Source organism: Penicillium samsonianum (genome assembly GCF_028829775.1).
Source record: "Penicillium samsonianum strain IBT 33392 chromosome Unknown utg000002l_segment0_segment0, whole genome shotgun sequence".
Taxonomy (NCBI): Eukaryota; Fungi; Ascomycota; class Eurotiomycetes; order Eurotiales; family Aspergillaceae; genus Penicillium; species Penicillium samsonianum.
The window spans coordinates 3546757-3569651 of record NW_026643260.1 but is presented as its reverse complement, the minus strand read 5'-3'; the positions used below and the strand labels follow the sequence as shown (position 1 = coordinate 3569651).

The following is a 22895-nucleotide window of genomic DNA, read 5'->3' as shown; positions in this document are numbered from 1 at the left end:
AAAGAAACCCAATGAAATACACACCCTCGCACAGCTATGACAAAAACGAATACCCAACATAAAAAACCTCATAAGCATCTTTCCTCATAAGAAAATAAATGGAACCAAAAGCCCTCAGAAAATATCCTCAGGCCACTGGTAATCCTCAAGGCCAGAAATCATAGAATCCACAACAGAGCCTGACGACAGAGAAAGCACAGGGGCAGAAACAGGTCTCTTTTTAGGCGACCTATTGACATTGACCCTGACCTTAGCAGCACTCGAGCGAAGTTCTTCGGGGAGGGGCGGTACGGGCGGGATATCGTCGTCACAGAGATACCCAGACCGTCTCCGACTAGGACTCGTCTTCGACCGTGTCGGGGTGTGAGGGCTACGATCAGGATTGAGCTGGCGCTGTGGGTGGTGGTAGAAAGCTTCGCGGTGGGAGTCACCTGGCGGAGCAGGCAGAGGCGTAGACCAGATACTAGAACGAGAATCGTTGTCCGAGGCAGCAGCAGGCGAAGATGCCGGGCGCAGGTTGGTCTGCGTCTTTCTCATGCGGAGAGGGGTTGTGGGCTTGGAACTTGGTGAGCGGGTGGTTCCGGAGACTTTTCGGGGTTGAACATAGGGGGACCTTTTGATATTGCGCGTGGCACTTGCACTTCCTCCTGCATCCTTTTCTTCGTGCTCGGTCGGGGGAGCTGCGTGGTCGATGGCATGTTTGCGCTTGGCCGAGCCGGGGCTCTCACCGGCCTCGGATTTCGGCCATTTTGGTTTTCCGGATGGGCTAAGTAGACCGGAGTCAATCAGAACCTCGAGGTCGGGCTCGAGTTCATGATCGTCGATGCCTTTCGTCGGACTGGGCCGAGGAGGGTTCCCACTATCGAGAGATTCAGGAATGGAAGACTTCCGTTTACGGGAAGAGCGGTCCTTACCCATTGACGACGGCTGTGTCCCTTTTGAGCGCCATTTCGGACTTTGGGCCATAGCCGGGGTTTGAGGGAGTCGTGATTCTTCGAAGGAGAAAGTGTCGCGGTCGTCCACGGACGGCAGGGCCGTCAGATTGGCCGCTTCGGATCCAGACGCCTCGTTTTCTGCGGCCTGTTGATCCAGAAGCCTTTCCGACGGCAGAGTGGGAAGGGCACCGGGGACGAACTTCCTTGGGAACAATGCGGGATCCATCTCGGTATTGAGGGTCTTAGGTTGGGCTGTAGGTGCTGGGGTCCGTTCCTCGTTGCCTGTGAGGTCACGAAGCTCTCGACGGGCACGTTGCAGCTTGTCCTCGAGGTTACTAACTTTCTTGAGCAGCTTGGTTTGGCGCGAGAGTTCCCTGCGGGAGGGTTGCTTGCGCAGCCCAGTCGGCTCGTATTCATCTGAAGTTCTATCGCAATACACTGCCGGGGAAGCCGATGGCGATCCATGGGATTTGAAGAATGACTTCGGCAGGCGAAGATCCTGAAGAGAGGAGCGTTTGGAAGCTGAAGACTCAGAGCGTGAGGGTGCACGATGGTTTGCTTGATCAATTGGGTAGCGATGCGAGTCTTTGACTGGAGAACTGTATTCCATCTTGTGCTGGATAGACCGCCAGGTCTGGTCGGCGAGGGCGGTGTTGACACCAAGATCCTCAGTGTAATGACCCTTGTTCGTACCCTTGTAGCCAGCCTTCTTCAATTCCGCATATGCCTGCTCCGCCTGGTTGATGACATCCTTCTGCGGCGACTTAGTAGGCGACCCCTCAGAGTTCCTCCCCCATCCACCGAAGGGATTAAACGCCGAGGCAATAGCCTTCCCAAAACGAAAGATACCAGATGAGCGGTGCTGAAGGCCAGGACGCTTATTTTCCTGCTCCTGGAAGTAGATGCTAGGCGGTTTCTCGCTCACACTATCACTCATAGTTGCTTCGACGAATCTTGATGTTCGTCCTCTGGGACGGCGGGGGCTGGAAGCAGATGCCGCGGCATGGCGAGCGCGCAGCGAAGCAAGCGAGCCGCGAGGTGAAGCGCGGGGCGAGGCCTTGTAGGCAGAGCCATTTCCGCTCACGCTGAGACTCCCGTTTTCACCGCGGTGGGTGCGGCGATCATAGGCTCCGTAATCAGCGGCTTCTTCGGGCAACGGCCAGTCGTTCGAGCGACGTCGTTTGGTCAACTTCGCTGCTGGGGATCGGCAACCGTCTGCGTGTACCTCTTCGGCATCGTCGAATTGTCCAGAGACGTCTGAGCTCCAATCGCAGTTATCGTCGTCGCTAGAGCGTAGGTGCTTGCGCGAGGTGCGCTGGTGTGCGGGGCTCGGGTCGATGTCCATTTCCATTTCAATTTTGGAGTCGCGGGCGCTGAGACGACGCAGGGAAGTTAGATTCAATCCTTCTTATGCGGGCTTTGAAAGTCCCTTCCATGGGGATTGGATTATAACAAGGGACCTTACCTTGGCAGCTTGGGTTATCCTTTTTTCCCCACGCCCTTGGAAAGATATCGCAAAAGTCTGTCAGAATTTGGCATGGAAAGCTAGTGCTTCAAGTGGTGAGAGGGAAGAAATAAAGGTAAAAATGAAAATGGAAATGGAAATCTCGGGAGAGAGAAAGTGATGCGCAGGTTTGTTTACATACTCCGCACTTGCCAAGGGGGGAAGTTTGTTGTGGTACCTGGTACCCACCTCTACTGCCAATCTTCCGTGATTTACAAAGTACCCGTTACCTCACCAGAATGTCCCATATCCCCAAAACAAACATACTATTATCCCCATTAATGATGCAAGTATGTATATCTATATGGACTCGATGTAGAATTCCGCGTGTCTCAGACATGTGCCTGTATTCGATAAGGAATGTAGAATATGACATATCCAACCTAGAGATATGTATAGGATTGATAACACTTGGCTACTAAAATAAGGGTACATGCATTCTGATGGTAAATTGGTGCAAATCATAGATTGGGGTAAAAAAAAAAATGCTAGGTGTCAAGGAGATGCCACAACGCCAGTATAAAGAGTAGATTAAGCAGCAGGGATTGGCTGTGAAGCAAGGAACCCAGTATCGCAACGTTAATGAGACCTGCCCTTGGCTGTTCGGAAAGTGTATGCTCCAAGAGCAATGCTGAAGAACATCCTAGCTAGAGTCGAGATAGGGATAGCATCCCCTGTTCCGATCCCATGGGATGAAGGGAACAAGGCGCCTTGCTCTTGATGATGAAAGTAAGCAATTCGAGAATGATACAAGTCCGAGAAATGGATGTGACAAACATAAATGATCATTGGGGCAGGGAGTATGAATAGCAAACCGCCAAACCCCTATATAACTCCGAACTTTGACCAAAGAAATTTCTCGCAAAAGAGTGGAACATGAAAGAAGAAACCAGTTCTCGAAGAGATGAGTCCAAATGCATCGAGGAATATAGGGCTCAAGTAGCCTCAATGAGGAATCAGGAGAGAGATTATGTACAAAAAAGATGCAATCAGGTACCATCACAATAAGCCAGTTCATTAACCTGGTTGAGACTCGGTCATCGAGGCAAGCCCGAGGCAAATATATCGTGCTTTCCACCATTATGGCAGGATATTTGAGGCCATTTCAGATATTATTAACTCGACGGAGGGGCTTTCATGACCATTTTGCCGTTAGCACGCTTATAGGACAACTGAATGCCCATTTCCGCCATAAGTGCAGCGCGACTTTCTCCCGCGAAATCGCGATAAGCCGGATAAGGCTCGGTATCAGGCCGCATGCCGTTCTGCATTGACCGGTCATCAGGGCCGAAAGTATCTTCATGACTCCTTTTGCCGTATGCTGGCCCAGTTTGGTATACCATACGCTTCCCTCTAACGTTGTCGTAACCACCACCACTGCCGGGTGAAGTGCTTTCCACAGAAGGAACAATCTGGTTGGCATATTCATTTGGCAGGGGCTTGAGAGGCGGGATGGACTGCACCAAGTTCGGTGTTTGAGAACGCGACACCGGAACATTGGGCATGGATTGGTATAAACTTGGTTCAGCCACGCGGGGATCCACGTATGAGTTTGGTTTCGGTGGCTCCATGCCATAGGAATTCATACCAGACTTGGGGTATCCACCTCGTTCGGCAGGTATTTGAGGCGCCGGATACGCAATGGGTGTTCCTTCGTATTCGGAGGCGTTGGATGAGTGTCGTATCTGGGCATATGCGTGCTGTGGGGAGTAGATACCTTGCGGTGCAACCGGTGGAGGTGTAGGAGGCATGTGAGGAGCTGGATAATGCGAAGGCGTGGAGCCAAATGAGAGGTGTGATTGGTATGAGGGTGTTTGCGAGTGTGACATGGGTGCAGGTGGCAAGGGTCTTTGATAGGTTTGCGGGCCCTGGAAGCCATAGTCGGGCGCAGATGGTCGTCGATCTGGGGGAACAAACCCGTAGGGCGATTCCATATTGCTACCATTGCTGTTTGACCTAGGGCGATCCATCGAAGCTGCGTATCTGTCGGGTGTTGTGAAACGATCTGATGATCTTGCATACGCAGCTGCGCGATCCTCGCCGAATTCATAGTCCTCTTCTCGCTTGTCGCCCCGGCGTCTCATACGAACATCACGACGAATGCGAACACGGCAACCCTGCTCAGCAATGATACGGCTCAGAGAGGTGCTGGTTGCTAGGCCAGGGAACTTCTTCGCGCTATAAACGGTAAAAGGCACTGACTTGACCTCGAGACGGAAATGAAGGAATGCTTGCGGGGTTCCCGGCTTTGAGGTGGCGGAAAGAGGAATTTGGTTGGGAAGAGGCAAGGTCGAATCCTTGTCAGCATCCTTGGCTTCCTTGATCTCTTCGTACAAGTGGAAGTTCAAGCGGTACCGGCCCTCATGGCGCACCGACAGATCTGGGAAGATGAAATAGCCTGCTTGTGAGGGGCGGTCGAGATATGCGACACCGGCGACTGGCACACCAGTCAATACAGGACACGACTGTGGTCCACCCACCCGTCCGTGGGCGATAGGGCGTGCGGTATCAAGGGTCGCGTAGAGGAAGAAATTGGCATTGTAGGCGAAGGTGATGTCGGTCTTTTGCGCATCGTTAGCCGGGTCAGACTCGAAGATGCGTAGCTCAACCACAGGCGGTGGGTCAACAGGGCGACGGTCGGCAGATGCTATTAGGGATGGTCAGTCAACGCGCAGCCCTGATTAGGCTCAACAGCAAATACTGACACTTTGCTCCTGCGCCGCATGCTCTTGCCCGCTCTGGCTGTTGCATCACGCTCAGTTTGTACGTGAGCTGTTTGCCTTCACGGGTGATCCGGCTAACTGAGTGCTCAGTCTCATTATGAGGCGGCATGATGGGTGGTCTGCTGGCCATTTTCGCGTGTTGATGCTATTGTTCCCAGATATTCTGCCGGTCGCAATATCAGCAAAGGTTGATCGCGTGGTCGGAGGGTTCGTCCTATGTCGATTCTCCAACGGAGCGCAACGTACAAAATCCGGAATCAACAGGGCCTTGGATGAGTTGTGCTGATTTATTTTTGGTAGGATATTGCCTTCTTATCCCCCAGTTCCTGGCCTCACATAAGTTGGAAAGACTTCCTAGGTAGTCAAATTGATACACCCCCACACATGCAGGAAAAGAACAAAAATGAATCCCCGATGAATTCAGGGAAACTCGAAGTCCAAATCAAGTGATGGGAAAGTAGAGAAGAGGAGAGGGGGCAGAGTGGGAATTGATGACACTAACAGACCCCGAGCCCTGGTTACGCCTCCCGATTATGGGTAATTGCGGTATGAACAAAAGTACCTGTTCGGTCGGTCCTGGTCCCTGTCGAACCCCGTATGGTTTCCTTGTTTCTGACAATGTTCCTTCTAATATAATACCTATATGTACTGATATAACAGCGGAAATACTATGTATAATAAAATTTGATCTGAAATATGAAATATCACTAGTACTGACTTTGCGAGGTCAGACTTTAACAAGATGACATGAAGTTGCAGATCTATTTGCTTTTTTTGGCTGTAAGCTATGGTATTTATTTTCCATGGAACACCTCCACGTTACCCGGCGTCTATATTCCTGGGTTCCAAGGTTCCGGCCGCAACCCAGTCCAACGGACCGGAGTCCCCTTATTTTCCCTGGTCTCCATAATGCCTTATGCTTATATTGTATACCTCTGTAGATGAATATCATGTCGTTTAATAAGATCTTGCCGTTTGAAAAGTTCCAGGATCAATATGAATTTATTAGAATAAATTCCACTGATAAATTTCAAATACCGTGTATTCGCATTACGGGTCTAGTCCCCCTGAGAACATTGAACATAAAAAACAAACGGACTTGGAACTTCGAACCTTCCGACTTGGACCTCCCAATCTAATTAGACATTGATTGTACAAATCGTCAGTGATTCGCTTCGACGATCAAGCCGGACTCCATCGAACCACCGATCCCCCCTCACGGCTGACTCCACTAAGCCAATCAGCGATATCTGTAATGAGCATCTTGGAGTCTTGGACCGACTAGACGGTTTCCGGCAGGAGTGGCCCCCAACTGCCAGCTGTTCATCCAATGTGCGCGCAGTTCGATGATAAATTTTAATCTGCAAATCCTTTTTTTTCGCTGCATCCCCGGTCATCCATGTCTATCGCGGGAACTCGGATGATCTTCTAATCTGCTTATAGTTGTAGTGGATAAATTATGCATACTTTTATCTCTTTCCTTTTATTTGGTACGACCCATATGGAATATGGAGTACTCGGTACGAAATATGGAGAATAGTGTCAAGAACATTTGAATGTAACCTAAGCAAGTATTACTGGAAGTCGCGTCAACTCAATTGAGCAGTTATTCCTTGGTATTATTCCCATCAATAATATCTGACTCCCCTGTTGATATGAATCAAATACCGTATATATAACACCTCCCTGCTATCGCCCCATTAATTGTACACCCATTCAGTGATTTATTCTAAAATCTCAATGTTGAACAGACCGAAGAAAAGAAAAATCGAAAAAAGCTACTCCGTACTGCATTTTAGGGCCTGCAGTTTTAATTACATTACAAAGTACATGATCTAGCGAGGAATTTCAGACTGGGCCGGGTCTAACGGCTCTTTTGATGTGCTCTAAGAGACGTGAACACAATATTTTTTATGACTGTTGTAATGTATATGATACATGTTATATTCCGAAACAGATTCCTTTATATCCGCGGACTACTCCGTACGGAGTAATTATATTCAATTACGGATCTCCTTTGGCGTTTTAGTACCGGGGAAGTCGGGCCATGAGAAACTACTGCATCAGCTCGAAATAGTCGATCCGCCTGACTCAAAATCCCCTCAGCCCACTTGCCCATAACTACAACATAAACTGACGAACAAAACTCATATTTTACAAGATATTCCAAGTGATAATGCGAGTCTGTATAATCTAGACCTGGCATACTCCGTTCTTCAACTCGGTACGGCAGAATTCCTTGTGGCGCCGAAGATCGTCTGCATAAGTGATGCACTCCTGGATATATTTTTCATTTCCTATGATTCACTTAGTCCATACAACATACGTACTGTCGTACACACTCGGTCCAAGCTTTGTCAAAGCTTCAAACCCCCCACTCAGCCATGTGTTGCAGGGGTTGGGAATCTTCACGGCACAATGCGAACAGTCACTCACTGGAGTAATCTTGGAAGGAAGGATGACTTTGAAAGTATCCGTACTCCGTACCCCGTAAGCAATTGTTATACAGTTGCCTTATCCAACCCCCGAGCCTAGAATGAATTCAGCCGTTAGTGTGGCTCCCCCAGCCTCCCCGAAGATCCCACAACGTATTGCCAGGATTCAGCGCTTTGATATTCTAGAAGGATTCACTATATTTCAGAGATTTCGTTAGCACTCTGCAGGCTCTTTCTTGGCCTCTACTCCATACATATTATATTGTATTCTATGTTTGTGGAAAGGGCTGTTACAAACAACTCCGCGGGTATCATTCCTAATGCAACAATAGAAGATGTACGGAGTACACAAGTTCAATCATTCAAGGGACAAGTATATGGATTCGGTAGGAGTCTATCTCGCATCTACCCAGACATATGCAAGTGTTTCCCGTTGTTCTGACTGAATCATGCTACTCTGTCTTTCCGACTCTGTACATAAACTTGTAATATCCGTCTTGGCCCCGAGCAAACCCTGTCAAAGCGGTCGATAATGGTAGCGCTCCGGGCCTGTCTTTGCATTTTGACAATTGCCTTGATCGGGATGGACGACAGGAGGGGTTTATCATGTGAGTGGCTGCTAAATGGATCGAAGGTTGTCAAAGGGTAGAAAATATGGACTTACCCCTGTCTGCAGCTAGGGTCTTGTAGGCAACCCGCTGCCCTTTACCCTTTGTTTGTGTTAGTGTGATACGGTGGCGCCAGGATAGGTTCGGGGCTATTCTGTTATGTTTTATGATGTCAGTAGGAGAGGTGTACAGCTGATTCTTCGCTGTGAAGTATGACTGTATCATTGTTCCATGACATGGTCCAGGTTATCTCCCGTGTTGCTTTTGGAAAAAGAAATCAGGCACGTTTGATCTCGGTTACGATCTGCGGAGCAAACAACACTCAGATCGTCGCATACAACATACGGGCAAACACGAGGATCTACAACCAAATCCCGATTGTAGTTTGTGCAGACTCCTGGGACGACTCACATCTGAGCTGAAATAATATGATATATTACTTCGTTCTCCCTTGAAATTGAAGTTAGGAATAGACCGCCAGTTCAATTTTTCTACTGGCCAGTGGAAGAGAGATTAAATAGATCCTCAGCAAGCCACAAACTACTAGTAGACTAGGCCCCCCAAAACTCATGAAACAATTTGATTCTCTCACGCGACTACGGAGTAGCGGCGTTGGGACGGGTCATAGTGACATCAGATAGTGGTCCTACAATATATATTTATATTGTACACCTAAAACCGTAAGTCGACTCTAGTCCACAATACCGTATACAATAAGAGGAGTCAATCAAAATCTGCCCAAAAAATGCGAACAACTCATGAACAAGATAATTAATGAAGACTTGCAATAATAACTACTCATTTGGCACGGATGCATCGGCCCTGGCGGATTTCAAACTCCCAAAGCCACATTTTACCCACCTGCCTGATGCAGAACGCCAAAGGTACCGGCTTTGTACTCCGTAGGTACAAGCTAATTGTACAATCAGGTTTCCTGATATTACAGTTTATACTTGTAACAAGTGTATTCTGATTTCATCCACTCCACATATGATACACAGGATAACGTTCAGCTGGCATGGAGAGCATGTTGATGAATCGTACGGACTTTGTGTATAATCAACTAAACAACCCCAAGGACATATATCCATATAGCACAGCTTCATCTATAGGGTCTCTCTGTGCCTTTACCCTGCACTCCGTAGTTCTCAATACTTGAGCGCTGTGACCCTCCTAGCTGGGAAACGCAATATATGTACGGGGTAATTTGAGACTGACATTAAGAGATTAAGTCAGAAATAAACCAGGGTGGCTACTGTTGCTAAGTGATACACACCAAATATACCCCAGGTATGGGGATGTTGATCCGTTCGGCTGATATAATTCCACCTCTGCTAAGCGTCGCTTCAAATCAGCACACTCCACAGTTGCGCACTTGTCAGAAAAGTAGGTACACCGTTTGATAGACCATAGACCCCAAGCCTGAAGGACTTCGTACGATTAAGGCATCCCTTTGTATGTCTAAAAATAATCTCATCACTATCACTGTATGTACCCTTTCTTACTGTTTGGCCTTTATGCAGGCTCTGTTTGCCTTCCGCTGCAATTTTGCCTTATAAATCTGAACCTCTCTCCAGTACGGCGCTATTTATAGAGTCATGTCTGCCTGCTTCCTTACAAAGTAGAGAACTATCTGCTCCTGCTATTTCTCTCTGCCTCTTACTATGGTTTTAGCTTCCTTACGAAGCTGCTTTGCTCTTGTTCATATCCAAAGCTAGAAAGATCAGAAAAAAAAGAGATGTAATACTCTGTAGATTATCCCAATTGTCATCCTAAAGTACTCAAACAAAATCAAGCAATGTGTTAAAAATGCTCGCAAGACCCTTGATTCCTACAGTACATTGCTCCCCAAGCTAGAACCTTTTTTCTTTCCAAATATTAGTTATAAAAAACAGTCATTTATTTTAATGACTTAGTGGCTTTATGAACGCTAAGACTAGCTTTTTATACAATCGTGGGCTTTCGTGGGGGCCTAATAGGGGCCCACGATGGGCCGGGGTTGGGCTTTGGGCCTAAGGTCCGGGCCTAAAGTTGGGCTTTGCGGAAGCCTAATATATAATATTTATTATTACTAGCGAGATTCACTAAAGCTAACGATAATCTAGGATATTATAATATTTATATATATAATAAGGTTTGATCTATAGGAGAATTAGCGGCTAATTCTCTAGTATAGATGACATCATCAAAATACCTCTGTTTAGGAACAAGCCGGACAATATCTCTCTACCTAAGATATCCATTCATCTATCCGTTCTAGACTCAACAATCATCCCCCTAGCTAGCTCATACTAAGGTGAAAAGACACCCCACCCCACCTCTCACTGAAAATGGTATATGTCTATCAAAGCGAGGGCGTTGTATCGGAGGAAGGTGCAAATCCGTTTCTCGAGCACCTTCCCCCTGATACACCCGTCTATCGGTATGACCGACAGTGCTCTATTGAGAGCCTCCTTCCTCCGTATTCGGTCGAGGATCACTTTATCGTCTTAAAAGATTTCCCGCCCGAGATATTCGCCAAACACGAGGAGGAATTACCACAACGCTGTGATTATTCGCGACCACTTCAGATCCTTATCATCAAAATGCCTAGTCAACCGCACGAGGAGGCGGCTTTCAGTTTCGAGGCAATGATTACGATACTTGCGACGGAGATGCAAGTCATTCGACGAATTGTGGGCTGTGGAGCCACTCGAATCGATACCCCTGGCCGAAGCAAGCAGGCAGACCGGTCCTGGAAGCCAGCCCGCCAAGGGAGGGAATTTCCTACGGTAGCACTAGAAGTGGGCTTTTCAGAGACAGCTGCAAAACTAGAAAAGGATATCACTTGGTGGATCAACGAGTCGAAAGGAGACGTGAGAATGGGAATCACAATAGACATCAAACGAAGATCCGGCTGCATTGAAATCAAATCCTGGACCCCAGCCTTCGACCCAAAACTACACCGTGACTCTGTCACAGTAAGCGGCCGCCGCGTTGTCAAAAGCCACGCCAATAATCTCCCACCACCTCAGATCGCCCAGAGAGTGCTCTTCAAGAGAGGGAGAGATGGCTCCGCTCCTACGATTAAAGGAGAGGGTCTAACTATACCATTCCATACTCTCCTGTCAGATGAACCAGGCGTAGGCGAAAGGGATTTCGTGTTGACAGCTGAAATGTTATTGCATGATTTGGCAGAGCGTGTCTGGGATGCGATCGACGACGCTGAAACGATACAGGCCAAAAAGAGAGGCTAGACTAGAAAAAGAGTGTTGATGCCGAGGTGTTATTGACTGCGACCTTGTCAGACGTTGCATGACCTCCCTATTTGCTCCCACCACTTTAGTCTTAGCTAGTAGTAGATAGTTTCTCTCTCCTCCACGCATTCAGAGATTTTCCAGAGCTATCTACTGTTCTTCATCGTAGATCTCTAGACTCTCTCTCTCAAAAAGACTGATGGAACTATCGTTAACTAAATAATAATAAAGAAGCTAATAAGCTTATTAGTTATCTCTAGAATAAGATTTAGACTAGTAGGTTAGACTAGCACCTTATTATAATAATTAAGGAAGATAACGACCTAATAGGATACCCTTATAAAGATTCTATTTACACGTATAAAGGATAGTCTTCCGCACGACCCATTTTGGGTCTAATGTCTCGACCTAGAACCCAACCCAGTCTGGGTCTGGGTCGAAAGCTGATAACCCAGGCCCAACCCAGACCTAGTGACTAGGGCCCTAGAAAACCCAGTTTAGGCTCAGTTCGACCCAGTTTTTATATAAATTGTGGTACTAAAGAACCGCTGAAATGATCATGCAGCCACCAAAAGTAGCCCGGTTTGACAAGAGATGATCATGGCTTAGGGGTTTGAACCTTTGCCGATTATTATAATTCCCCGTTGTGATTGGCTCAGATGCCTTGAACAGTCTAGAGTCGCAACATCAACTCGCCCGCAATCTGTGCCATTTTCAATCTTTCAAATTGAACGTCGAGCTGCAGGCACTCAGGCAACTTTCCACCCCGACCATGATGATCCTCATCGAGGACCCAGGGAAATCCACCAGAGCCCTTCTGGTGTTCTGCAACCATGTCACGTAGACGATCCACCCAGGCCTGAGCCTGCCCACTCGAAGAGAAAATCAAATGATTGGGAAGTACCTGGGGCGACATGGAATGACGATCCGCGAACTCAATCGATTTCCAGTTATTCTCTTCACGCATCATAACAGAAACACGAAGAAGAGCACTCCCAAGACCGAGATATCGGTACCGATATGCAACAGTCAAAGCACGGATGAAGGCAGCATGGTTCTGTCCCACCGGTAGTTGCGCTGCCTTGCTCTTCATATCCGAGGCTGAATCTGGCTGATCACAACGCACGACTCTCATGACAAGAGTGGCAATAATAGCGTTCTGGTATCGAACAACAATAACAATATCATAAGCGCGCTCGAATTCAAGCTGGTGTTTCTCCAGCAGGACGTCGTTTCTCCACTTCTCTGCTCGCCGAATATTGGCACTCTCATCTGGACCGTAGAGCCATTTCCATGTCCCCGTGATTTCGGCTAGATCGAGATACCCGGCTACGGAGTTTCTTGTGAGGAGGAGTGCGATCATCAGGGCACCGGTGCAGCTTAGGATTATACGGCCGCAGTCTGAGGGATTGTTGTACATCATGAATACGATGACTGCGAAGATTGTCCCCATTGATATCCAGCTGAGCCAGTGATGGATAATCGACCGTGCGGCGACTTGGCGCTGCTGGGCGATGGATTCCGCGATCAGTTTTAGTGCTGCGATAAGGTCTTCTCGTTCCGTTGCGATCGAGGTTGTCACCCTTGAGTCTTGGGTGGTGTCCTTCAGTTTCGCGTTGATTGTTGGTGTGTGGGTGGGCATTGTGGTCAGGGAGGGTGGGAGCTCGTGTTTGTCTTCTTCACAATCCACCTGCTTGTTGAGAGCTTGGTCCGCCAATTGAGACACTTCAGTATCTGTGGCTTCGCTGGCCGCAGTGGGATTCTCCGGAACTGGGGGGCATGATGGTGGCGCTGGAGATTTCTTGTATGTGGAGAGAATTGTGGGCAGCAATGGTTTTCTCTGGTTGGATTTGTGAAACACACACACACACGTGCCATGCGTAATTTGGAATGAGATTACGTAGAAATTCTCGTGGTAGTTGAGTGAATAAGTAGAGATGTGGGAAATGAGATCAAGATCATCGTCGACAGGAAAGAGAGGAAGGGAAAATCACGCTCAAATGTAAAATGCACGTAACTTCAGAGGCTAAAGGTCCAAACTCTCTCATTTCCTGGGACCACCTTAGAATATTACAGCTTCATAATCTTCCAAAGGAGACAATACGTAGAGATGAGCCGGTGTGTTGCATCATACGTCAAAACTACAAAGAATATCTAAAATATTTGCGAGAATTCAGCAGCAGCAATACAAATTGTATTAGCGATAGTTTCAGCTGAGAAGCAGCAGGAAAAGGTTGTAAAGTTCATAAATTCCAGCACAAGGCAGATAATAAGAAGTAAGTCAATAAACTTGATGTGCTGGACTGCAGGTCACAAAGGAACAAATTCAAGAGTATTAATTAGGCACTACTTCACTTTCTAGCCTGTTCATCGCCTGGCACCTCTAATCGGCGTGGATAGAGGTGGTGACTGCCTGGGGAGTCTGGAGGCCATCCTTGCCCTTATCCTTGGCAAACATGTAAGGGCTGGCGGGCGTAGAAGTCTTGGGCTCCCCAGAGAGAACCTCCAGAGTCTGGCGCTTGGTCTCAGGGATCAACCAAGAAGTAGCAAAGCCACACAGCATGAACAAAGAGAAGATCTGCATGACATGGTTGAGCCAGGGTGAGTCGTCGGGTTTCTTTGCGCCGCGGTGGACGAGGGGACCGAAGACACACTGGGCAATGATTGCCCCAACCTTGCCCGCTGCAGCACTGATTCCGTGCGAGGTGGATCGGTATCTGGTCGGGAAGCATTCGCCGGGCACGATAAATGTAGTGGCATTGGGTCCGAAGTTGAAGAAGAACTGGGCAATGACATACAGAGCGAGAAGACCGTTGTGGGTGTGGATCAATTTATTGTAAGCAAATCCGATGATGACGAACAAGATTGTAAGCATTCCGAATCCCAGTAGCTGAATGGGCTTGCGGCCGATGGTGTCGACAGTCGCAACGGTGACCCAGTAGCCGGGGATGGCGCCGGCACAGATCAGAATCAGATTGCCTACCGCATTGCGATAGAAGACTTCGTAGACATTCTTGCCTCCAGTCCAACCAATAGCGGACAGGATAATGGAGTTGTTGAGACCCAGACCGTAGAAGGCTAAAAAGTGTTAGCCTATGCCGAACCAACAAGCGTTTTGTCAAACTTACCGACATCAAGGAAGAACCACGACCCAGCTGTACCAAGAAGAACCTTGCCATGCTTCCACTGACTGAAGTGATCGACGAAGTCTCGCCAGCCAGGCTGAGGAGGCGCAAACGTGGTATCGTGCAAGACTCGAGCACGATCAACCTCATCAGGATGGCCTTCACTTTGGCCCTTAAGATAGACATTGATGTCTTCATCGGCCTTGAGAAGATCATGTTGGACATCGTAAGTGAAACGGGGAGTCTCAGGAATGGTCAGGCGGTAGTAAAGGGCGAAACAGGCAGGAACGGCCCCGAAGCCGATGACCACCCGCCACATCTTGTCAACTGCCAACTGACAGACACCAGTACAGTGACCGACATCTTTGGCAGTCTCAAGAGATTCCTTGAAGCCGGCAGTGACAATCAAAGCCATAATAGCAGCAGCGAACTGTCCGAATCCTTGCATGGCGAAGACTGCACCCATCATGGCACCACGCCATTTTGTAGTCGCAAACCTATTCAGCCAGTCAGTCATTTATTTTCGTCTGGATCCCTAGACAACTTACTCTGAGGTGATAACGGAGGAAAGAGGATAATCTCCACCAATTCCAATACCCATAATAACACGCCAGAAGACAAGCAAGCCAGTAATAGAGACAGCAACAGAAGCGGACGACAAAGCCTGAGCAAGAGTAGCCATGATAATGATCATCAACTCAATACCATACATTCGCTTGCGACCAACCCGATCAGCAAGCCAACCGAAGAAAAGCTGGCCGATGACAGTTCCACCGGAAGTCGAGACCTTGATAGCAGTGTCGGAAGCAGAGGGAATCTTGCCCTTGTAATCGCCCTGCCAGTAGACAACACCCAGCATGCTGACAGCCAAATTGATGGCGAAGATGTCATAGCTGTCCGTGAAGAAACCAACACCGGCGACGATCACAGCGCGAATGTGCTGCAAGCCGAAGGGGGCATCATCGATTTTGGCCAAGGCACGGTGACGACGCTCGCGGGCTTCTTCGGCACGAGATTGCTCGTTAAAGGGATCATTTGCCATTGCCACGGTTTCAAGAGGAGTGGCCATCGTGACGAAGATTGAGATTAAGAAGATTGTGACTGAGACGAGGGATGAATCACAGCGAGGGAGGAAGAAGAAGAAGAAGAAGAAGAAGAAGAAAAAGAAAGAGAAAGTGAGAAAAGAGAGACATGGTCATCGTAACTCGCATGACGGCTACAGCTCAAACAGATCTGTGGTCTGTCCTGCAGGTACTTGACACCTGCTGCAAATCTATAGGGCTGAGAAGGTACATGTTGGGCGTGGTGCGTTTAAATCAAACTGACGAATGAGAGGGCCAGGATGGAGCACATGGGAAATAGCAAACAACCTTATAAATTGGTGGTTCCAAGGTTGATTTTCACTTTGGGTTGTCCCTGATTGTCAAGTACCCCGGGTCTCTACAGCTCTCGGATATTGATGCCGGAGCATGACCTCGCAGTGTGATCGATGTTCCTCGAGTAATATTGAGCTTTAACAGTCTTAAATACAGCTTTGTCACACCTTCTGAATCAACAGAGAATCTCGGAAGATAAACTTGAGAACACCCGGCAAGTCAGGAGTGAGCTATGTCATGGAGACATCAGACTGGCTGTACCATTTCAAAATCGCCAGTAGACTTTTGATTCCAGGGTAGAAGCTGTGATTTTAATGCTTGATCTATAACATTCACTGTACGTTTATTGGGAATGTAAATGCTTGCACAAACAGTGACTCACTACGTCATGCGTGGCATTTTGGATGTATACAATGCATTCTATAAAGACTTTTCACCTGAACACAGGTACATATCTATTCAATCAAAGAATTAGTAGTAACCTCAAAGCCCACGCCTCATCCATGATCCAAGAGTACAATTTCGATGCAGCACTCTAGTTTCATGCAGGTCTATGTATTATATACAATCCGGCAATGTGATTTTGCCCAAAAGTGAGGTTATATTGAGCTCCAGGAAGATATCTTTCGCCCTTCGGGGCATATGGTCAACTGAAAATATACAGAGAAGATTAGCATGGCCCCTGCACTAAGGATGACACGCATAATCAAAGAGAAGCACCTATTCTTTTTTTCCCTTCGAAGACCTTCATTGAGGATATACGGTGTGGGGCTTTTTATATGTTATGATTGGTTCTACTTTATCGGGAAGTCACGTGGAAGTATCCACGTCGAAGGTTCGAAATCGACCAATGACAGATTATGATTATTCCCCATTGTGATTGGCTCAGATGCCTTGAACATTCTAGGTAGAGTCGCAACATCAACTCGCATATCGACTGCGCTTCCTATGGATCTTCTATTAGTTTTACCTGGATTTGTAACGAAACCCTTCGCACACATTCTCCCTCCCCTTGAACGAGCTAAAGTCACCACTGTCGACGTGATCACACTTGACTCCCTCGAGATCGCGAAACGTGCCCGCGTACCTCCCGCAGATGTTCGCCGGCTCTCCTCCTGCATTGTCGAGGCATTGCACACTGATGTTGGCTTTGAAAAGCCACAGACAAACACGGAGACCAGCGATGGGCCCCGCTCTAGTATAAACCCTGATGTGGCGAGTAGGACAATCAGTTCGAAGCGCGCGTCACAATGGAACACTATAAGCACTCTTGACCCCGCGATGGATGCCCTCCTAGGAGGCGGAATTCCGACCGGGTATGTCACAGAAGTTACGGGCGAGAGGTATGTTGCAGGTGTCCATCCAAGTCTTATCAGCCGGACAAGCAAGTCAATCTGACATGTGGATCAATGTCCAGTGGAAGCGGCAAGACCCAGTTCCTTCTAAGCCTCTGTCTAGCCGTGCAGCTACCCAAACCACAGGGGATACGACGACGTGCTATATACATATCGACAGAACACCCACTATCTACGCCACGACTCACACAGCTCCTAGAATGCCATCCTGTCCTCTCAACACTCCCCGCTGAGCAGGCGCCCTCGCTGCAGGATATCCTGTCCATCAACGCGATGGACCTGGAAACACAAGATCACATCTTGAATTTTCATCTTCCGGTCGCGATCGAACGTTATAACATCGGCCTGGTCATCATCGATTCAATAACATCCAATTACCGCGCTGAACACACATCGAACAGCATGCAAGCCCTCGCCAAACGATCAACCCAGCTCTCAAAGCTCGGCCATCTACTGCGCAACCTCGCCGTAAAGGAAGACATCGCCATCGTGCTCGCGAACCAAGTCTCCGACCGTTTCGAGCCTGAAAAAGGCACCGAGCCAGCCGCACGGACAGGGTTTCCGTCCATGTCGAGTCAAACAGCAGATCATGGATCCGGCCCTGCCTCCCCCTTCCCAAAATCTCGAACTGAACAGTTAGCTACTAGAAATAGCCAGCAGCCACCATCCTCTTCCCCTGCTATCTCCTCATCGCCATACCACGCACCACACGATAAAAACTTCGACGGCTCGTACTTGATTGCCCCTCGAGTACGCAATAGCATGTTGAACGTGGCTCACCAGGAGCGCTTTTACTCTGGCTGGGGTGATGGCGCGTACCCACAGAGCGGATCTATGAAGAACCCGGCCCTGGGATTCATCTGGTCAACGCAGATCGCCTGTCGGATCGCACTGAAAAAAGAAGAATCCCACGCTGCAGGTGTTTCCATGGGGCTCGATGCATATCCGGCGTCCACACAGGAAATATCCCAGTTCCAAAATGGGGGAAATGCCAACACCTATCGAGACCCAGACTCAATAGCAATGCCTGCCCCATATCTCAAGAACAGAGTCCCTGACTCGCAGAACTACCAGCCAACTTCGGGCTCTGAATCCACTACGCGGAGGACCATGAAACTTGTGTTCTCGCCGTGGACGGCAGGCCCGAAGGATACACTAAAAAAGGGCCAATCAAGTACAAGAAGTGGCGAGGTAGAGTTTGAAATCTGGAAAGGGGGCTTGAGAAGTACGAGTCATGGTGCATGATCCGTCTGATGTCATGTATAACCGACTTCAATCTTGCCAACCAAGCTGCAGCCCATCTTGGAAAGTCTCGACTGTGATCTATTCCAGATAGTTTGGCATACTATGTTGGCATGTTGTTCGTCTCGGACTTGAACAGAAACAGAACTATGATATACCCAACAGCGATTTTGAGATTTTTCCTCTATAACCATTATGGTATTATATGAACAGCCGAAAAGATAAAAACAAATCATACAAGCAAAGCCAAACTATTATAAATAATAACCCTTATGTGAAGTGCTGATCTTGGGGAGATTGGAAGTTTACAGGCTGAGGTTTGTGGTCTACAACCCCTTGCAGGCAATTATCCTTTTGGGGGTTGAACAAAGCAAGAAAAATGAATCCGTGTGACTCAAAGCTGCTGTGGAACAACATATCAATCCATCTAGGGCTTTGAACTTGGATTTGGTGTGGGACGCAGGCCTTGACTGACGCTGCTATATGTATAAAACCAGTCATATCTTCTCTATCTTGTTTACATTTTTTCTTGATTGACTCAGATATGCCTAAGAGGTATCTAGAATATCTCGAACAAAGAACGGAGCTGGAATCCGAAAGTGGAACATCCATGGATCACTCGAATATGACTGCTGAATCACACTTACTTATCGATCGTTTGCTCCAGACTTTCTGTATGCGTGCAAGAGAGAGAGAGAGAGGAAAAGGAAGAACACGCTTCAAATTAACCACAATCATATATATGGACATTTCTCTAAATTAACATCGACCGTCTTTTTCTCCCCTTTTCATCAGGTTCCTTGCTTTCCCCCAACATCCTTCCGACATGCTCAAAGCCTCACCGAAGAAACAAGATAATGAATCCAAGGATCTAAGGCAAAGAGATGCAATATGAAGATCCGAAACCGCAACGACAATCATAAGAAAAAGAAAAGCATCAAATTTCATCTATGACTCCCGCACAATCTGAAAAAAAAAATCGTGTCGACCTTGTGTATATCTACGCAAAGTATACAAGATAAGACATCAAAGCTTAAATCGAATCCGAAAAATGCGAGAGGGAAAAAGAAAGAGAACATGATCAGAACCGAACCAAAACAAGCACTCACTCAGGTCTCAACATCTATTGAGCCTTGGCGACCATCTTGGAAGGAGGAATACCGATGCCGTTGGTGTTACGGAAGAACATAACACCCTGGCTCTCACCAGTGGCACCCTCAGTGGGCTCAACCCAATGGCAGACACGGGCAGAGGTCCACATGGCCTTGAAGAAACCAGTCCAGCCGGTATGAGCCTCAGTGCGGTAGTGGTTGCCCATGACGCCCTTGATGGCATCGCTGGCCTCGTCGGCGTTGTAGAAGGGGATATTGCTGACGTAGTGGTGCAGCACGTGGGTCTCGATGATACCGTGGAAGATGTGGCGGCCGACAAAGCCGAAGTCACGGTCGATGGTAGCGGCAGCGCCGCGGGCAAAGTTCCACACCTCGGGCTGGTAGTGGGGAAGAGTGGGGTCGGTGTGCTGGAGGAAGGTAATGGCGACTGGGAGGGATATGTTAGCAAAGGGGATTCGAGAGAGGTTCTTTTTTGTCTGAAAACTTACCGAGCCAGTGGTTCACCCACAGGTACGGGAGACCGTACCAGACCAGCAGGTTCAGCCAGCCGAAGTTGGTGCCGATGAAGTAAAGGGCGGTACCGGTGAGGAGGAGACCCAGGTCACTCAGGGCAATCAGCTTGGCATCCTTGGCCTCGTACAGAGGGCTGGAAGGGTTGAAGTGGTTGACACCGCCAAACCAGCCGTTTTGCTTGCCCACACCGCGGCCCTCAGGCTGCTTGGAGTGGTTGTTGTGGCCAGTGACGTTGTTGATCAGGTACAGGGGCCAGCCAAAGAGCTGCTGGGCCACAAGGTGGCCGGCAGTCAGGATGGGAGTCTCCTCGCACAGCTCGCCGAGTTCGTGCAGGGTCTTGCCGACGCGGGTGGCGTACTGTTCACGGGTCTTGGGAACGAAAACCATGTCGCGGGCCAGGTTGCCGGTGGCCTTGTGATGCTTGCCGTGGGAGATCTTCCAGGAGAAGTAGGGGACGAGCAGGAGGGAGTGGCAGATCCAGCCAACAGTGTCGTTCAGGACCTTGGAAGGGGAGAAAGCCTGGTGGCCACACTCGTGGGCCAGAACCCACAAACCGGTGCCGACGAGACCCTGCACAATGGTGTACACGGTCCAGAGGGCCACGCGGGCCGGCAGAAGGGGGACGGTCTCGGGGGTGTGACATAGTTGTGGAAGAGGTAGAAGACGGATGCCAGGATGACCAGGTCACGGAAGACATAGTACAAACTGGTGACGGCGGAGCGGTGGAAGCAGTGAGCGGGAATGGCATCGCGGATCTGCTTGATGGTGTAGTCTGGGATCTTGAACTCGTTGCCGTATGTATCAAGCATCTTGCTCTCCTCCTGCTCCGAAGCCATCGAGGAAAGGGAGGTAGAGGAGGGGGACTGGCGAGGGCTGTCAAATGGCGAGGGCGAGACAGAGCTGGCCGATGAGGACTCTGTAGCGGGGTTGCGATTGAGCGCAACGCGCTTGGGGATTGCGGTAGACGACATGTTGGGTGTTGTTGAGGTTGACGGTGTTTAACTCTGAAGTCACGGTGGGTATACTCCCAGGGTATCCCTTTCTATTGAAATGAAACAAATGACAAGCGTTTCAAACAAGAATCTATCTGTGATCAGATTAGTTGAAATTCCCCGAGCTATGAGCTGTTGGGGTCTACTCACAATTGACCTCGGGAGTTTTGGGAGGTGTTGCACAAGGATGAAGCAGATCGAAGCAAAAGGCCCCGTTCTGAATAAGAGCCAACGAGAAAGCAGGCAATTGACTAACACAAAAAAAGAAAGAAAAGGAAAGGAGACAAGAGAAGGAACAGCCCTCTTTCAAAAAGGAACAGAAAAATTGAAGGGGAAATTCCCCCAAAAAAAAAAAAAAAGAAAACAATCCCTTGGGACCGAATGTAATTTTCATACCGCCACTCCATCCCCATAGTGCAATCCAACCGTATGGTGTTTTGAAAATTACAAATATTCAAGATCCACCGATCCACCCCCTTCGCCTTCGACAATTGAATTTTCGCATGAACTGTCCAAAATAGTCAGAATAGGGCTGATCTTTTCGCATGTTTTGATCTAATATGCCTCTAAATCTCATTTGTACTATATGTGTTATGGCTATGCCCTTTCTCTCTGAGTCTACAGCCACGGCCTTTCCACCGGTTGATTCCGTTCGCCCCAACACTTTAATTTGCAAATTGCACTTTGTTGCGGAGTAGGTATAGTGGTCTGATGGTGTGCTCTAGACTCTAATCTGGTGGTTCGCCTACCTGTCACTTTCACATGCCGAGAATACGGTGAAGGCGTCCCCAGCTGCATGTGGATACAACATAGATCGAAGTGATCAGCTTACCTCGGCGGGTCATTTTCGTGCTGTTTACGGAGTAGACGGCCGTGGATTGGTCTGGAAATCTCCCACCGAATCCGATATGCAACATCGTGTGGCAAATTGATTTTGCTTTTTGGGTTGGCTTGCGCAATTGGATACGGAGTATCCAGACCCCCAAGCCCCTCAGGCTCATGCGAATATCTCTTCTGTAAGTCAGCATGTACTCCGCAGGCTGGCTGAAGATGACTCGGCAGTGGCATGCGTAAGGGACATGTGATCCACTTTTTGTTTTTCGGCTTTCTTCTGGGCTGTCCGGGTGTAATTCGGTGTTGGCATATCGCCTCAACATTATTTGTCTACTGTGTTCACATTAACTGACTTGACTTGATGTGAAGATTGAGAAAGCATAGCGTAATCTATAAATATAATAAATTATTTTACAAATAAACATCAACATTTAAAATAAAATATAAATTACTTACCTAGGTACATGTAGGTAGTATAAAAATGCCTCCATCCGCTTGTTGGGACCCTTGGGGTTTTGTTGGGGCCCCACTCCCCCTTTTTGAAAAAAACACAAAGGTTAATTTTTGCTTTCAGATGTTTAATTTTTTAGTTCCCCCTGGGACCTTATCACTTTGCCACCTTAGATAAGATCTGATCGGGGCCTCGGCGCCGATCTCGGACTTTGCGATATTCCAGGGCTGTACTGGATTTATTAGAAGTTTAACCGACTTCTGTATAGATTATATCAAAAATATTTTCATTCAACCTCACTCAAAGAAGGCACAAAAAGACATGCATGGGCGTGCTAGAAGCAAGTTGGAAGAAATATTGAGTTCCCGAGCTATGAGATGGAGCTAATCTAGATTAGTCCATACTAGTCTGTATCGAGCCAAGGGCCAGCGGGAGCCCCAGCCGAAGCCACTCG

At 48.3% G+C, this 22895-nt stretch overlaps 7 protein-coding genes across 7 annotated transcripts; 2 read left to right on the top strand and 5 right to left on the bottom strand.

The window, feature by feature from the left end:
- Positions 1 to 114: 114 nt before the first annotated feature.
- Positions 115 to 2286, bottom strand: N7471_003237 (putative nuclear RNA binding protein; the record flags this gene model as incomplete). The annotated part of the gene is made up of 1 exon (XM_057275957.1): positions 115 to 2286. The coding sequence occupies one exon, from the start codon at positions 2284 to 2286 to the stop codon at positions 115 to 117; it is 2172 nt and encodes a 723-aa protein (XP_057140595.1).
- Positions 2287 to 2918: 632 nt separating this feature from the next.
- veA (sexual development activator VeA) lies at positions 2919 to 5630 on the bottom strand. Its single transcript, XM_057275956.1, has 3 exons — positions 5409 to 5630; positions 5145 to 5325; positions 2919 to 5086 (listed from the first exon to the last, which is right to left on the bottom strand). Exons 2-3 carry the CDS (start codon positions 5290 to 5292, stop codon positions 3555 to 3557), a joined length of 1680 nt encoding a protein of 559 aa, XP_057140594.1. The 5' UTR covers positions 5293 to 5325; positions 5409 to 5630; the 3' UTR covers positions 2919 to 3554.
- A 4905-nt stretch (positions 5631 to 10535) lies between these two features.
- N7471_003235 (uncharacterized protein) lies at positions 10536 to 11441 on the top strand (the record flags this gene model as incomplete). Its single annotated transcript, XM_057275955.1, has 1 exon — positions 10536 to 11441. One exon carries the CDS (start codon positions 10536 to 10538, stop codon positions 11439 to 11441), a length of 906 nt encoding a protein of 301 aa, XP_057140593.1.
- Positions 11442 to 12114: 673 nt separating this feature from the next.
- Positions 12115 to 13083, bottom strand: N7471_003234 (uncharacterized protein; the record flags this gene model as incomplete). The annotated part of the gene is made up of 1 exon (XM_057275954.1): positions 12115 to 13083. One exon carries the CDS (start codon positions 13081 to 13083, stop codon positions 12115 to 12117), a length of 969 nt encoding a protein of 322 aa, XP_057140592.1.
- Positions 13084 to 13824: 741 nt separating this feature from the next.
- On the bottom strand, positions 13825 to 15635 carry N7471_003233 (uncharacterized protein; the record flags this gene model as incomplete). The annotated part of the gene is made up of 3 exons (XM_057275953.1): positions 13825 to 14519; positions 14570 to 15063; positions 15115 to 15635. The coding sequence occupies 3 exons, from the start codon at positions 15633 to 15635 to the stop codon at positions 13825 to 13827; spliced, it is 1710 nt and encodes a 569-aa protein (XP_057140591.1).
- A 1255-nt stretch (positions 15636 to 16890) lies between these two features.
- On the top strand, positions 16891 to 18542 carry N7471_003232 (putative DNA repair protein (Rad57); the record flags this gene model as incomplete). The annotated part of the gene is made up of 2 exons (XM_057275952.1): positions 16891 to 17285; positions 17360 to 18542. The coding sequence occupies 2 exons, from the start codon at positions 16891 to 16893 to the stop codon at positions 18540 to 18542; spliced, it is 1578 nt and encodes a 525-aa protein (XP_057140590.1).
- Positions 18543 to 19107: 565 nt separating this feature from the next.
- Positions 19108 to 21135, bottom strand: N7471_003231 (oleate delta-12 desaturase odeA; the record flags this gene model as incomplete). The annotated part of the gene is given in 3 exon segments (XM_057275951.1): positions 19108 to 20078; positions 20140 to 20791; positions 20806 to 21135. The coding sequence occupies 3 exon segments, from the start codon at positions 21133 to 21135 to the stop codon at positions 19663 to 19665; spliced, it is 1398 nt and encodes a 465-aa protein (XP_057140589.1). The 3' UTR covers positions 19108 to 19662.
- Between the last annotated feature and the right edge of the window lie 1760 nt (positions 21136 to 22895).